A 17,557-nucleotide genomic window follows, 5' to 3' on the forward strand; every position below is an offset into this window, starting at 1 on the left:
CCTCTCTCTCTCCTCTCCTCTCTCCCCTCCTCTCTCTCTCTCTCTCTCTTCTCTCCTCCTCTCTCTCTCTCTCTCCTCTCTCTCTCTCTCCTCTCTTCTCTCTCTACGCTCTCTCTCTCCTCTCACTCTCTCTCTCTCTCCTCTATTCACATCTCACTTCTCTCTCTCTCATCTCTCTCCTCCTCTACTCTTCTCTCTCTCTCTCTCTCTCTCTCTCTCTCTCTCTCTCTCTCTCTCTCTCTCTCTCTCTCTCTCTCTCTCCGCCGAGTTTTGCCGCCGGCCGCCGGACCGGACTGGAGCGTCGCCGGTCGCCGGCGGCGCGGCCCCCCCCCCCCTCCCCCGGGCGACCCACCCGGAAATGTCAGCGGCGTCGACCTCAGCGCGGCGCCTCACGAGACGGAGCGTCGCCGAGAATTTCCACCGCGCGCCCGGACGGCGGCAGCGGCGGAATGTGCGCCGACACCGGCGCGGCGTGCCGCTGCCGGGACCGTGCCGCCCGGCGGGCACCGGGCACGGCCTGGGAAGGGAGAACATCAGCACGGAACGCTGTCGAGTGGGGGAGGGGGGGGGGGGGGTCATCGGCACGGAACGCTGTCGCCTGAGCAGTCGCGCTTCTCTCTCCGTCTCAGCGTACGCGTGGTGACAGTTACACAAGTTCCTGAAGGATACTGGCCGCAGGAGTAGACGAAGTGGATCGATTTAACAGCACTGGCTCAGTTGGAGCTTGTAAGAGGAGCAAATAGCGCCGTGCTACTTGTTTGAAGACTTAAATATCGGTACGAAGTTTCATGGTGACCCCCTTACCCCCGTATGTCTCAAGCCGATCCAGACGCGGTGCGAAGTCTTCAGCTGTACCGCCGAAGATGAGCCACCATCCAATTGTCTGCGTGTATTGGCGAGAGTCACCATGCTCGCTGAAGTCACGAGCGTACCTGTGGCTGTCACGTAATCGGCCTGCCGTCGATCACCAGCGGCAGCGACAGCGGCAGCACGTTCACGGGCGCTGCGCTGCAGCTCATCACTGCAGTAGCGCGTTGACGACGCTCGCCTTTAAGTGCAAAACAGCCGTGCCATTACAGTTGTGCGTATGCCTGCGCGTGCGTGCGTACGTGCACATGTACGCGCTTATGCACACGAAGGAGGCTATGAATGCCCATATGTACACGCGTGCATTCATTGCCTCCCTCGTGCACTTTGCGTACATGCAGATGGCGCCTTCTGATGGGATACATTAGGCGGCTGCGGTGACTGCGGATTAGGCCAGCCGTCATGCCATGGTCGGCTGGCGCCTGTCTTGCAGCCGGCCCACGGCGCCAGCGGGAGCCGGCGGCCATCTGCCGGTGCGCGCGGCCGACAACCGGGACGGCTAAATCTGCGACGGTGCTGGCCAAGTGTGTGCCGGCTCTACATCGCCGTGTGCGTGTGTTCGCGCGGGCGGAATGCTGGGAGCCGGAGCGGCGAACACGTGAATTACGAACCGTTGAGGTTTTGGCACTGGAAATTTAAACCAGTGAATGCGACGAGAGAAAATTTAAAACGATGAGTCACAAGCTGGCGAGGAATTAGCGCTACACATTCAAGCCAGTATTCGAACCATGGGGAGTCGTACATAAATCTAGTTACGCATTTTTGCCATTTTCAGCCATCCCTTTCCCCTGGCTACGCACTGGTTGCGCTAGACGAAACAAAAAAACTCTTCTCCTGGTCATGCTCTGTGGAGCATGACGCCCCAGTAAGCTAACGCTAACGTCCGTTTGGCTGGTAATCAAAGCTTAAGTACAAAACGAAGACGGGCGTGCTGCTTGCCATGAGGGAAACCAACTCTATCCGATGTTAACGTTGGAAAATATTTAATGAAATATTTAAGCACGACTTGCAACCACACGGGAGTGTGAGGTTACGCTGTCCAAAACAATCCCTCTGTTATGCTCCGCTTACGCCCCACCAGCTCCTCCCGCTCCATGTGAAGCGTAATATATGGACGTCTCCACAGTCGCCCTGCGCGATGCGGGACGAGTGAGGTGATGGCAGCCGCGAGTTGTCACTAATAATCACGCAGACATAATCACAGCGTAAGACACAACTTCGGTCACGATGCACCCGAGACCGTTTTGGAACGCCTGCAAATGGCTCCCATCAGGCATCAGTGCTCTGTAAGGTCCGACTTTTATGAGCGTACAGAGGCAGTTTCACTGATAAAGCGTTTGCGCGCTTGCTCACCAATCGCATTGCCTGAAGTTGGCTGGCTGTGGGTCTCGTCAGGCCTGGCAATTGTAATCGGCGGCATGGCTGAAGTTCTTAAACTTTAAGATCTTGCTCCTTAGCATTAAAGCTTTGCAAATAACGATAACATTTGTAGGGCATTCATCACAGTGACTTATGATACATCTGGGCTAAAGGCTTGAGTAGCCGAAAAGTCTAACCTCACTCGGCTTAAAACATCGCGTGTCGCTACGGTTAACATCGGTTCCGAAAACAAGATGGCGCCGGCCGTTTTCCGACCGAGCACCGGCTAACGTAACTGACTAGATGGTCGGGATCTCGAGGATCAGACGGACGCGTTTGAGCACGTGTGGCCAGCAACAAGATTTTTAAAGTTAATGAATTGCGAATGGTTTGCGTACAAGATTTGGAGTTTATGGTGCTTGCTAAGCAAAATTGTTTGATGTTTCGTTCTGAAAACCTACCTCGCAAGTTGTGCCATTTCGGTTCGACGGATGATTTACCTCCGCCCTTTCGCCACACAGTATTCCGACAGACGGTGCCGTTGGTATGCGAGTTAAGAATCTTTACTAGACGGATGTAATGAGATCGACCCAAACTCTCGGACCCTCACTTGTGCCAAAGCAATTAGACGTGATTTTACCGTCGAACAGCGATGACCTCTCGCGCTAACCGACGCCGGCTGCGGAGCTCTTGGTCCGATGGAGGCCTTTACTCATTTCGCGCAAAGTTGGTTGCAATGCGCGTACCAAGAGCGTTTTTGCGTTTTTGATATCATGTTCTTGCGTGCGTTTTTTTCATATCAATCGCATCGAAGGGCCATGTTTCGTTCACATACAAAACTCGCTGGGAATTTGGGTGCGATTAAGCCGATTGCATGCGGTTCACGTACGACTGGTGCAGCGCAACTTCAAATGCATCGCTCTTATCGGTCCTGCACACTGCATGAACATGCAACCTTTGCTTGCAGATGACTGGCTTCTAGATGGTTGGACGGCCACGCCGGCCGAATCGGTTTTATTTTGACTAATGAAGTGTTTCACGAAGTGATATTACACGCGTTCTTTCACGTTTTGAAAGTTCCGTGCTGATCTTGCAAAAAAGCAAGGACTTTCTTGCTTGCAGCCATGCAGCGGCTGAAATAGCACCCAGGTTATCAAACGAAAAAGGCATACCTGGCTCCAATCATTAACTTGAGCTCATTCCATAACCAATCTAGGCATTTTTAAAATAGAAGTGTGAGTAACATAATAGTCGAACTTGCATTTATATTCTGACTAATTTTTGACCTTCGAAGAAAGGTAATGTTTTCTAGCCTACTTTGATTCCCTTCTATCGTCTTTCACTGTGCCAGATACTGGTGCCTTTTACAAAACATGTACGGTCTGCAAATGCATCTAAATATCTCACGTTCTTCAAGATGCATTCCAGGTTATTATGCATAACTACCCCTTGTTGTGAAAAGCAAATGTCTGGAAGGCAATATCGTGTCTCCCAAGACATTGGATTCAACTTCGGCTTCCAGTCATTTTCCACCACAGGATTATTCCACTAAGGCTTCAGCTTTGCCCTCGAGATATTTGCCAGGGTCGGTTTCTACTTTGGCTAGGGATTTGTCCGTTTTTTGACGGTTGGCTTCGGTCTCGGCTTGGTGACATTTTAAAAAGCTGGTTTTGGTTTCGGCTTCGGCTTTGAACATGTTGTAGATTATCGGTGCGGCTTCGGCTCGGTGTGCCCTTGAAATGCATGTTTCATTTTTATGTTCATTTTTCACTGCAGGTGTAACTTAGCTTTACAAAAACAGGCATACTTACCATGCTACCACAATCTACCACACAACTTGTCAAGGCTGCGACGCAAGCATTCCTGAAAGTCAAAACCAGTCAGTAGTTTTCAGGACCAAGCGACACCTGACTATTGCCGGGAAGACTAAGTGTCCGAAAAGTTGTGTTGGCTCTAACGCACAAGACAGAAATAATGTCAGAAAAATTATTCATGCGCCGCAAAACCATTGCATTTCGTGATCCCATGCAGCTTAAGCAGGCGTGAAAAAATGTGTCGTGCACCGCAAAACAACGCTGTGCGCTAGACTCGGCTTCGGACGCAGCCCTGCGATTTTAAAGTGATTGATTTATTTGGCTTCGTGTTTCCTACTACTTTGAAGGCACTGACCTCGGATTCCGTTTCACGTGCACAAAGCTCGACACCACTACCGTCGGAATTGGCTATGCGTTTTAAGAATACAAAGTCGCTCGTTTCGGCTTCCGCTTTGCAGTTCCGAACTTAGAAACCATCGCCTTTGGCTTCAACATCGGCTTTGGCTTCGGCAATGTGCCGATGTTTTGGCTTTAAATTTGGTTTCAATGCCAGCACCTTGGCTTCTTTTCCATGCCTGCTCTATTGTCCACACAATTTGATGATGAGCTTTTTTTTGCGAAAGCGTTGTTCATAGCCAGTGCAAGTCCAATGTAATGCAAATTGGCTCATGACGTCATCTAAAAACTGGTTTCATAATTTTGAGTTCTCACACATCTCAAGCAATGCTATTCGTGTATTTTCTGCATTAGCACCCGAACGCTATATCAACAAGCCTATTAGCCCGTAAAATTCAAATGATGGACATGGCCGATGATAAGATTCATTCGCATCAGGTCTAAATGTGTCTGAATACATTCGCTTTGGCTCTAGTATGATCTAGCAGGACATCATTCGCTTGGGTTTTAGTATAATCTGGCATAATTGGGTTTTAGTTGATCTAACATGATATGACTTGTCTGGAACATCACATCATTCGAACATTGCTAAAAAGGCTTCTATGTGCGACGGAAATTCCACGAAACGGCCAACAAAGTCCTCTGAGCCATTCCTTCGCGAATTGCTTTTCGGGTAGTCACTCTCTCGCCATTCATTTAACGAAGCCTCTGATTGACCTTGTGTTCGTCAGACAGGTGATGCAATTGTGGCAGATCGTGCCTTTGCACCATTCTGTCTAATTTGTGCAGCTCAAATTTGACACGAAGTTTCATAAACCTCGTCGGTGGTGTCGGTGACCTGCTCGGCTTACATCTGTCGTTGGCTCTATCGACCAAACGCACGCACGAACTGGTCGCGACGTTCGACTGACGGATCACGATCTGATTGGTACAGGAACCCGAACCGAGGCCCGAACCTGGAGCGGGCCGCCGATTACTGGCCTCTGCACACGGCCACCGACAGGAAGTACATCACGCTGGCGGTTAACTCGTCGGCGATCGGTGTCGGGCCGAAGGTCAAACGATGCGCCTTCTGGCAGAAGCATCTACCGCAGCTGCAGGCAGCAACAGGTCAGACAGGGTGCCGGGAAATGGGTGAGTGAAGAAGGCAGGGCAGGGCAAAACGCGACCAGGCATGTCATGGCAGGGCAGGGCAGGGCGGGGCAGGGCAGGGCAGGGCAGGGCAGGGCAGGGCAAGGCAGGGCAGGGCAGGGCAGGGCAGGGCAGGACAGGACAGGACAGGACAGGACAGGACAGGACAGGACAGGACAGGACAGGACAGGGCAGGGCAGGGCAGGGCAGGGCAGGGCAGGGAAGGGCAGGGAAGGGCAGGGCAGGGCAGGGCAGGGTTGGGTAGGGAGGGGTAGGGAATGGTAGGGTAGGGTAGGGAAGGGAAGGGTACGGTGGGTAGGGCAGCTTAGGGCAGGGTAAGGCTGGGTAGGATAAGGCAAGCTAGAGCTCGGCGGGGTAGGACAGGATGGGGCTGGTTAGGCAGGGAAGGACAGGGTATCTTTAGGAGAAATGACTAAGAGGCAATTAGAGTGCAATATTAATGCAAAGAAAGGAAGGACAGTAAACAGGATGATAAAATTAAAAGGCAAGAAAGATGTCGTGACCTTATTCTCAGCCTCGCACTTATTCGAAGCAGATACCTGTTCTTCCCGAGAGAACTCAGCCTGTATCGAAGTGCATGCGCAGGTTAATGTTTGCGTACTTGGCATCCACGCGTATTTTTATGCCGGCCAACAGTAGCGTGTCTGATTGAGGCAATAACATGCCCTCTAATTGTGTAGACCGTGGAACCACCGAACGTCAAGATGTCAGCTCAGCGGCCAGTCTGCTGTCCCAGATGTCAGCGCTGCGGCTGGTCTGCTGGCCCAGATGCCCATCCACCCTCCATCCAAGACCCTCTTCGTGCCACCCACTCGCTATTAAACCATGCTTATCTAAGATTCGTGCGCATAGGTAGCAAAAAGATGTAGTTGTAATTATTACAACCCTATAAACATCCCAGTTTGTCTGATGGCAATAGTAATATAATGTAATGCAATGGAAACACATGGAGCATTAAGGCTAAGGTCGGTCTGAGACCCCCCACCTCCCAGATCGCTGTCGAGGATCGCTGAGCAACTGCACCCCGAATGTTATAAAGCATGGCTCTTTTGGAATTTTAAAGCAAAGTTTGTTTGAGGACAACAGGACGGCCTCGCCGTATTTCCACGTCTAGTTGCTCTTAGGCAGGACATCGAGGTTGTAAACGTACAGAAAAGTGTTGCTAATTTTCAGAAAATCTTAAAATTTTGTTTCTTTACCACAATGAGTATTCTGACCAAAACGAATTTCCCTAGTACAAGTTGCTTAGATGTTATTCGAAATCCTAGAAATGCGTCATTTGTTCCTGACTGTTTTAGAGGGAGGGGATGCTCGAAGTGCCGCTCTGGATTTACCTTTGCATGTGTTTTTGGGTGTGCGCCAGGTGTTTATAGGGTATCAGGCACGTGCTGCTGTATTTGTGGGTGTGCGATAGGTGTGTATAGGGTTTTAGGCACGTGCTGCTGTATTTGTGGGTGGCGCTAGGTGTGTATAGGGTTTTAGGCATGTGGTGCTGTATTTAAGCGACCTGATTATTGGCCATTTGAGACGTCCGCAAACTGTGGTTGCACACAGTATCCTTTGTAGCTTAGGTATTCATGAGAAGGCAAGTAAGGATTTGACAGTATAGCAAAAATAGTGGGTTGACCTAAGTGCTCATTCAGCCTTAACTGTTGATCCAAAGCGAGTGCAAACTAGCCTATCGCACGTAGTCCGGAGATCCGGTTATAACTCCGCGGCAGCAAGCACAGGTCCAAGCTAAAGGGATGCACGGCGCGCTGACGTGCTGGCACTCGCGCTTGCGTCCGGCGGCCGAACAGCACGACTTCAGCCGGGCGCGTTCGTCGTCTATTTTACTTAGCCTTATGCTGAAGGCATGCACATGATTACCTAGCTGGTTGGAGGTGCTGACTTTCGATGCCTCAGCAGTTAAAATATTATTGTGTTCTATCGCTTAAAACTATGCGTTATAATGATTTGTAGCGTACTTTTCAAAACATCGAGTGGAATGCTACGCTTTGATCGTTTGCGGTCCGTCGCGTACTTTAAAAATCAGACGAAACCAGACGAGCGGTAGCCTGCGCGTTGTGCTTTTTTCGAGGTCACGAGTTGGAATTTTTTTTCACATCTGTACTTCGCCACTACTTTTTTATTATTTCGTCGGCACATGCTATGAGATCAACACTCAGCCCAGGGGATTTCCTCATCACTCAGCCTTTTGGCTTTCACACGCTCCTATTTTTCATTTTTTGAGCGCTGCAAGAGTGTGGATTGTCGTGGACTAACATCTGCCAGCCAGCCAAGGTAAGAAAGTTTTCTTACCCTTACTAACTGTTATGTATATTTTATCCGTTGCTCCTCCTTTTGCCTAAGAACAATCATAATCATATGGCTTACATTTGATGTGTTCACACTGAAGGAAACAGCATCTGCTGAGACGCTTGGCAAGTTGCCAGGCTACGCAGGTGTCAGTCTATGCCCTAACCATGTCGAAATCCTGCTGTAACCTTAACCCGGCGCCACCTGGGGTACTTCGCTTCTTGTGACTATCTGTGAGTTACTTTTACCCTCACATGCAACCAGACTTCTGTTCGATTAAAAAAAGTAGGTGGCTCAGAACTGATTGATAGATTTTGGGATCCGGTTAAGCTCACCACTCAAAGCTGTTCCACATTTTTTAATCGACCCAGCTCAGGCTCGTTGCTTGTAATGAGTCATTCGACTCCTATATGTATATATATATATATATATATATATATATATATATATATATATATTTACACTGCAGAAGCCCGTTACGTAATGAAATAGCCCAGAACAAAGCAAAAATGCAATAAAATCGCCCAAATAGCGCAAAAGCATGTATGTAGCTTGAGCCTACCAAATGCAGTGCAGCAAATAATACCCTTCCTGCCACCTGGTAACATTCAACTCTCTCTAGTCTTAGCTACAAGGATAGCATACTTCTCCTGGCACTTAACATCCAGACTCGTTAGTTAGAAAGCGTGCAGTGCGGGCTTAACTGCACTTAACCTAACATTTCACAGCCTACACGTGCCAGGTGCTAGCCAAGTGTACTCACGCGTAGTTAATCCCATTTCCATTCGCCGGTACTAGCCATGCCATCGGCGACGAAGGCAGTTATGTCAACAACTTAACATTATATTGCAGTTCTTGCAATAGCGATCAGCTAGCATAAGTCATAAACATGATATGACTTGATCTGTTTGCCCGAATTTAAGTGTCACCTTTTGCAATTGCATTTCTCACAAACCTCATAAACAATCCCAGCAAAAATCCACTTTACATGACTCACGTCCTCCAGTCAGCAATGAACTGAAGTGAACTGAAGTCAGCTCTGAACAACTGAACGAGAAAAAGGCTAACCCAGGCGCCGACTATCGTTTCCAACAGGATACCTTAAGCTCATCTTAACAGGCCCCTCTATGATGGGTTAGGTTTCTGCGCTGCCTAGAGATTAGCGCTGTGCGCCACGTTACCTGCATTCCAAGACGACTTAACTTGAAGACAAAATTCTCACAAGCTGCATGTTGCATGGAAATCGCTTTTGGTGATATACCTGGGAGGTCATACGCGACATACATATGCGCATGATGCGCATATGAAGCAAGACGACCTTGCTGTGCATTTTATATAGCCTCAGCAAAAGCATGCTTAGGGCAGCTTAAGAAGAACTGAATGTGGGGCCAGATATGAATTAGTTCATGGTTGTAACAATTGGCGATGAAAAAAATGGCTCTTCCCTTGATTTTGTAGGTAGCAGACCATTTATCACTGGTTTTAGCTAAGATATAGGAAGGTAGGATGTCCGTACCATGCGATATCCTATCGTTACTAGCTAACATTCGGCAAGCTATATCTCGGGATCAGCAATATTGCGTTTGCTACTTAAAAAATACAATCACAAGCTTTGTGCTGATTTTGCAAAAGAAACTTCATAACTTTTACTGCGTGCCCTTTTTTAGCACCCATAAACGGTCTGTTAATTTCCATAGGGTGTGCTTTATTTCCTCATGTTACCATTTTCATTTGAGCCATATGACTCATCGACACAACATTGTTAGTAATGACAGACTCACAATTAAAATAATGAAATTTGCGAAGAATGAGATTCAGCTGATGGCTCAAAGCGATATTTTTTTTAGAGTGATTCGATTCAGCCCAAGACTCATCTCAAAACGATTGATTCATGAGTCATTTTATGATTCAGCTCTAGGTGAACATAAGTCTGCCTACAACATGATGATATAATCATCACATCAGGAAAATGAAGCATCAATTGATAACCTGGTCAATCGCACTCGGATCAAATTTAGTTGACGTGTTTCACCTGACTGATCATATCACAAGCCAGGTAAAAATATCTGGTCTTCTCATTGACAAGGGTAGTGAAAATGGTATGTCCGTGAAATTAGCGATCTATTCAGTGATTTTTTCAGCAGCGAGTTACAAGCTCTCAGAAAAGGCGTCTCGAGGTCAATTTTGGCATGCAAGCACCAAAAATGACCCTAATTTTGCAATATAATGTGACCTTCAAGGTCAAAAGCTGGGTCAAAGGACGATACCTCGATATCAACCAAAAAACACCGGTCGATTTGAAAACTGTGTGCCACAAAATATTTACAAGCACAAGAGCTAGCGTCCGTGAAAAAGTTCTGGCCTCTCAAGGTCACCCCTCAAGATCAAACGCGGGCCCAAAGAACGGGAAACCTCCTATCACCCAAAAATTACCGGCCGCTTTCAAACTTCTAAACATCAGAATATTTCCCACAACAAACTAGCGCCCGTCAAAAAGTCCTGACCTCTCAAGGTCGCCCTTTAAAGTCAAACGTGGGCTCAAGAGATGGGGAAGTCCATTTTACCCAAAAATTACCGGCTGATTTTTGACTTACAAAGGTCAGAATATTCACCACAGAAGGTGCTAGTATCCATCAAAAAATCACCCTTGAAGGTCAAACAAGGGCTCAAAAGACGGGGACTCCAAATTTCCAAAAAAATATCGGCCGATTCCAAACTCGCAAACATCAAGATATTTACCAAAGAAAGGACTAACGCCCGTCAAAAAGTCCTGACCTCTCAGGATCACCCTTCGAAGTCAAAGACGGGCTCACAGGAAGAGGAACTCCAAATCGCCCAAAAATTACCGGCCGATTTTAAACTTACATTCATCAGGATGTTTACCACAGAAAGAGCTAGCGTCCGCCAAAAAGTTCTGACTTCTCAAGTCGTCCTTCAAGGCCAAACGTGGGCTCAGTAGTTGGGGATCTCTATATTGTCCAAAAATCACCGGCCAATTTTAAATTTGCATGCATCATGACATTCACCTCAGAAAGATGCAGCGTCTGTCAAAAAGTCCTCGACCGTGAAGGGTGACCTTGGGAGGTCAGGACTTTTTGACGGACGCTAGCTCTTCCTGTAGTGAATATTTTGATGTTTGTAAGTTAAAAATCGGTGGGTACTTTTTGGGTAATATAAAGTTCCCCATCCTTTGAGGCCGCATCTGACCTTGAAGGGTGGCCTTGAGAGGTCTGAGCTTTTTAACGGACGCCAGTTCTTTCTGTGGTGAATATATTGATCTTTGTATGCTAAAAATCGGCTGGTAATTTCAGGTTGATATGGAGTTCCCCGTCCTGTGAGACCGCGTTTGACTTTGAAGGGTGACCTTGAGTGGTCAGGACTTTTTGACGGACGTTAGTTATGTTTGTGGTGAATCATCTGACTTTTGTAAGTGAAAATGGGCTGATAATTTTTTGGTGACATGCAGTTTCCTGTCCTGTGTGTCCGCGTTTGACCTTGAAGGGTGACCTTGAGAGGTCTCAACTTTTTGATGCCGCTAGCTCTTTGTGTGTTCAACATTTTGATGTTGTAAGTTAAAAATCGGCCGGTAATTTTTTGGTGATATGGAGTTCCCCGTCCTTTGAGCGCAGGTTTGACCTTGTAGAGTGACCTTCAGAGGTCAGGGCTTTTTGAAGGACGCTAGTTCTTTCTGTGGGTAATATTCTGATGCTTAGAAGTCTAAAATCGGCCGGTAATTTTTTAATGATATGAAGTTCCCCGTCCTTTGAGCCTGCGTTTGACCTTGAAGGTTGACCTTGAGAGGTTAGAAATTTTTGACGGACACTAGCTGTTGCGCTTGTGAATATTTTGATGCACGCGGTTTTCAAATCGGTCCATAATTTTTGATCGATATCGAGTTCCCAGTCTTTTCGGACCCAGCTATCGACCTTGAATGTCACATGATGTTGCCAAATAAGGACCATTCTTGGTGTTCTGATGCCACAATTGACGTTCAGACTCTTTTTCAGAGAAATGGGAACTCGTCGCTGAAAAAAATCGCTGAATAAATCGCTAACTTCACGGACATGAAAATTGTTTGGTAGCCCAATGGCTCTTGATCATCTTGACTGTCCATGACAGAACAGCTTTGTAAATGCTTTTTGACGAAGTAATTTCCTATGGGAATACGTCAGCAGACAAAGTCATATCAGGTCAAGGTGTTAGAACTGAACTCCCTAATTTTCAGTGTCAAATGACAGGCGGCAACTTATGCCAGCCTGTTCGATAGTTAAGGGTTTCGAAAATGCCGTGACTTTACTCATATTGGAAGGAACGCCTTGGAAGGTGTGTGTGAGTTTGGGGGGGGGGGGGGCATGGCAATTGTGAAATCAATTTTCTGCGTGCATCGTCAAAAGATTAATGTTATACATGCCCAAAAAGTGAGGGAGGATCCTTTGCACCCCCCCCCCCCCCCCCCCGCTCCTACGGCCATGGCCTTACCGGCTTCTTCATCGCCATTGTAAGGCACGCGCCGCTTTGATTCGACACGGATAAGCCGATACCCTGTGGCGTCTGTCGGTGGATTGGTGTGCCCTCTTGTAATATATGTAACATTTATTTAGACAAGAAAGGTCTTAAGTTCCTGGCATTTCGACTTTGTGATTTCAGAGTTAATGCTGACTGTTATCGGCCTTTGAATATACCAGGAGGTACTGGTTAAACAACATTATCATGCAATGATGGTTATATTGTAAATACCCGATGTCTTAAGGTGCACTCATGCTCTCAAGTATCTATGTCAGTGTTTGACAATAAAATCAACGCTTGTTTTTATGACGCCGTTTAACCACAACTCTGTTGTGTAAGGGGGTCGATAACTGTCAGCATAAGAACCCCGAACTCACAATACAACGTGGGCCTTGACTGTCGTAGGTTTCTTTAGCCATGGGTGGAGAAAATGTGTTAGCTCTACTTGTTCTTCATGGTAAGGAAAGGACAGCTTTGTTTTGATGCGGCACTGATAGGCTTATCTTACATGACTTCCGATCGTGACCTGATGAGACCTATTATGCCTCAATAAATATAACTGGCAAACAGCCAGGCCGGCTGATGAATGATATTTAGATGGTCTGAAAGGAATTGTGACCACCATAGAATGTAGCCAATAGTTTCCAGCGATAGAGAGATAGATGAGTATTATAAAAAACTAATTCTTGTCAATATCAAACACATGGACGTAGCCATGGGAGTCAGGGCAAGGTGCCATGTCCCTTTGGAGCAACATGTTTATACTAGATGCCAGGAGATTTCGCACGAAGTTGGTCCAACTTCGCAGGATTTCCGAGGACAAGTATCATTTTCTTCCCGAAAAATTAAAATTTTGTCTACGTGCCTTGTCGAGCAGCTGAAATACTGCTACACTGACATTTTCTGCGATCGTGATACTATGAACAAAAACACCATCATATTAGGAAGTACCATAGCCGTGTGGTAGACTTTCTTACCGCTCATGGGTAAACCAGACCTTAAGTGAATTTTTCGTAGCATGAAGAAGCAAAGCTTGTCAAAAAGAAAGGCACGAACAGAAACTATGAGCCGTTATATGCAAAGGTGCACGTAGCCGTGAAAGCCTCCACTGTGGACGCCATCACGGTGTGTCTTGGTTTACCATCGAAATTATTTTTTTGGCAGAATATAATTAATCATCTGGCAGCATTGAGGGTTCGGTAAACCTGCATGAAATGGCTCTAAAGCTATTCTGGAAACGCAACACGGGAGGACTACTAAGCGATCGTGGTTTAAGGGGAGTGTTCCATATTTATATAAGGCTTTGAACTGAAAAAGCCATCTTGAAGGTCACTCGATGCAGTTCACAGCCCTGCCTTCTTAAAGACTTAAATCCCTCCACCTTCTAAGCTTCTCGCCCGCGCAAATGCATGGACAATTTCGTGCAGACTATTTCAAGGCCATCCAGGCATCTATAGCCTCATAATAAATTCATCCAAATTCTCCCATGCCATTGACCATGCGACGATCAAGGCAATGAAAATATAATTATCGAATTGTACACATATGACGTTCGTGAGCACGATTTCCAAACATAATGGCCGTCAATCGGCTCTCAATCGATGTTGTACAAGGTGCGATGACACAACCAGGCGATGAAGTGTCGAGAAACATGTTTACTAATAGAGAAATTGTGTTGTTTAGTGTAGTCTTAAAAGTATGCCAATAGTTACGAATGAGCTTATTCCATCATGCCTGATGCTTGTTTCAACATCCTTAGTTGTGGAACATCACATTTAACACGTCATATGGCAGTGTGGTTCTGCAGTATGCCTAATGTCAAGAAGCGGTGTTGGTAGTTTGTCAAAAGTCATGCTAAGACTGGTTTTCTTCAATCAAATCTTGTTCACGAGCACATTTTTTGCTGTGCCACCACGGCTAAAATTGAATTCGGTTACCCTTTTTGGCATTCTACCTCTCAATCATTTAATTATTTCTCCTGTGTTTATGTCATCTGTTAAGCAGAGAATGCCGCGACATACAATTTTTTTCACCGCAGGGTTCTTTGTTGACGTGCCATTCTCTGTGACTCAGTGGACGGCGGCGAGGTACTGGTTCATGGGCAGCGGGAGGGAAAAGGTTGTGCGCTGTTTGACGCACCCAAGGGATCGTCCCCAGACATTCAACCGCAGCCTTTAGCCCTGGTTTCTGTCACAGCTACCAAAATTAGCCATCCAAACGCATACATGTCTGTTGGGCATGAAGCCAACCATTAGAAAACGTAGCAGGTTTACAGTTTGCGGGTACAACAATATCGTGCTCATGCTCCTATAACTGTCCGGCGAACGCAGCGTGCGGACCTCATGCACCGATGAGGCTGCATGCTCATGTACACAGAGCGCTCCATCGTGCTCCTGTAACTGTCCAGCGAACGCAGCGTAGCGGACCTCATGCACCGATGAGGCTGCATTCTCATGTACACAGAGCGCTCTATCGCCAGTCTGTCTGCAAGCACGCTCGTCGACGCTATTAAAGGCATCGCGACGGCGGAAGCACGGCACACGCCGGGCACCTTCATCGGGCGCAGGCATGCTCCACCTGCTATCGCCTGGTTCGAACTTACCCCGTACCCCTGTAGCCCGACTGCTGTCTGAAACACCCTGACCCCAGTCGCCACGCGATCAGAAATCCCCTATCCGGTACCACATTGACGGCGTGAAATCATTTATCCGTTGCATGGCTGCATACATGTTTGATTGTATTTCTTCTAAAAGTCAAAACCAAAGTGCATATTGACGGCATGTGTTCTTGACAACGAGTTAATGTCAAAATGCACACGAGCTGAAATGGTTATTAGTGAACTTTTTTCAAGAATAATAATTAGCAGGAAGCCATATGTCGAAATGGGATTTAGGCAGATGGCTAATGACGAACGTAAAATCACGAAATGGGTAATTAATGGGGCTTTTCTTGTCGGAATGTGAGTTAAAAAGGCAATTAAACAAATTTGAAATCCCCAAATGAACAGTTAATGAATGCCTTGCTAACGAAGTGTGAATAAGACGAACGTCAGGTAGTCGAATGGTCAACAAGCCAATTTCTGTTAGTAAAAACGGACTTAGACGGTTAAGAACCATGTAAGGTGATAACGCTCGCAGACCGCAATAGTGGTTCACGAATTACGTGGCGCGTTGATAGAAAGGGGTCGGTACAATGCGCAGCCAACATGGTCAAGGACATGGGGTAATTCGGGTTGGATTGTCTTGTTTAGTTCTTGACGTAGCTGGACGGAGCAGCAGAACTATAGCCTTCAGGTATCTGGTCCTGACATAGCCCACTACAGACCTCATCTTTTGATATTCACTAGTGCCCATCTGGTAGAGATTTTGTGGAGCTATATGCCCCTGTTTTTAGTATTACAGTGGCATGCCTAGTAGTTGCGATGACAGAAGATGTCCATAAAATGCTAATTTGACCGCTACGGAATAGTCTGACCTGTCAAAAGTCACATTGACCGCTAAAAAGTCAGGCCTCGCTGACACAGCTTGATGGGATCTTTCTATTGATGTCTTTCTTAGGTTCTAGGTTTCATAGGTTCTAGCCTACTCGGTTTTTAAGATCCTATGGTGGGGGTGTGTGGTGAGGCCTCCCCTCGTAGGGAGGCCTCAGTAACTCAAAAACATGTCGGCTCTCTAACCTTCGAATAAAGAGAATTTCGGCAAATTAGCATTCGACTAAAGAAGACTTTTGAGATTTCGAACAGCGCGTAACTTTAAGCAGACCTTTGACAAAGAACATTCGAGATGAGATCAATTTCGGAAGTTGCCTTCTCCACTTGATAGCATTTCATCACTTTGACGCATGGGCAAAAAGCTATGCCGAGCACTCGCCGTCCGATTTTAAACGTTTCACCCCATTGACACGGCGGCAAAAGGGCACGTCGACAAATAGCATTTAGTTTAACGCTTTCGACAAAAGGCATTTGTCTTAATTCATTCCGCCTATTTCCACATATGTCGGATTGCACGTACACTACACGATGTGAAAGGGAGGCAAATGAAAATGCTGGTTTCTGGGTTTCTGGATGACAAAACGCCCTTTAAAAGTGTTTCTGCTCTATTGAAGTTGCATGTTGAGACGACTGCTACCGGCCAGTGGCACGTGGCGAGGTGCCAATGCGTTGTTCATTTTTGTAATGGTGGCCTTGCCGCAGGTGCGTCATCAATGTCATCCCATCTGTTACAGTGGACTTATCGGACGCCGAGGCCGACTGGAAGCTGCAGTTCTCCCACTGGAAGGACGAGTACATCGTCAACTGGCGCAACGAGTTTGACAACTACCAGCTGTTCATGCGGCGTCAGAACGAGCTGATGCGAGCGCACCAGGAGCGCTGTGTGCAGCCGGGCTTGTACGGACCCTCCTACGTGCCGCCCATGTTCCCGTGGGTACAAACGTAGCCGCCCGGCCGTCTCCGGCCGCGGCCTGGCCGGACGACCCGGCCGGCTCGTGGCCGCGGCGACGATGGTCCGGTCGGGTCTGGGCCAGGATAGCGCATCGATCGGGCCGGGCATTAAACACTCGCGGCCCCGGCCGGGTCGGATGGCGGGGATAAACAGCCGGGAGGCGGCCGGCGCCACTCCCCGGCAGAGAGGGCGCCGGACGGCGCGGCCGCCGCCAGTCAGCCAGGAGGCGCCGGCGCCACTCCCGGGAGAGAGCGGGAGGCAGCCGGCGCCACTCCCGGGAGAGAGGGCGCCGGACGGCGCGGCCGCCGCCAGTCAGTCGGGAGGCGGCCGGCGCCACTCCCCGGGAGAGAGCGGGAGGCAGCCGGCGCCACTCCCGGGAGAGAGAGCGCCGGACGGCGCGGCCGCCGCCAGTCAGCGCCAGCGCCGCCGCCGCCACGCGATGGCTGGGCGAACCTAACAAGCTCGGACGACGAAGAAAGGAGGTTGCCGCCGTCACTGCACGAAAGGGCACTCGGCGGGCGAGGAAAAGAGAGAGGGAGGGAGGGAGGGGGGGGGGGGGGACGGCAGCTGGCACGACGGCAGCAGTTCGTTAACATAACGTTTTTTTGCAATTTTTTTTGGATTGCAGGTTCATGCTCGATTTTTGGAAGCACAAAATTTTGTGCGGAAGAATATTTACATTGCAAGGCTTGCCTGCATGCCCATCGTCGGATCGGACTTGCC

At 48.1% G+C, this 17,557-nt stretch overlaps 1 protein-coding gene across 1 annotated transcript; it reads left to right on the forward strand.

Annotated features, from left to right (window-relative positions):
* The first annotated feature begins 2,005 nt into the window (after nucleotides 1–2,005).
* Nucleotides 2,006–16,988, forward strand: LOC119109396 (acetylcholinesterase 1). Its single transcript, XM_037233010.1, has 3 exons — nucleotides 2,006–2,016; nucleotides 5,371–5,546; nucleotides 16,617–16,988. The coding sequence occupies exons 1-3, from the start codon at nucleotides 2,006–2,008 to the stop codon at nucleotides 16,826–16,828; spliced, it is 399 nt and encodes a 132-aa protein (XP_037088905.1). The 3' UTR covers nucleotides 16,829–16,988.
* Nucleotides 16,989–17,557: the final 569 nt, after the last annotated feature.

This window comes from Pollicipes pollicipes, unplaced genomic scaffold (assembly GCF_011947565.3).
Source record: "Pollicipes pollicipes isolate AB1234 unplaced genomic scaffold, Ppol_2.1 Scaffold_7231;HRSCAF=8579_pilon_pilon_pilon, whole genome shotgun sequence".
NCBI lineage: Eukaryota > Metazoa > Arthropoda > Thecostraca > Pollicipedomorpha > Pollicipedidae > Pollicipes > Pollicipes pollicipes.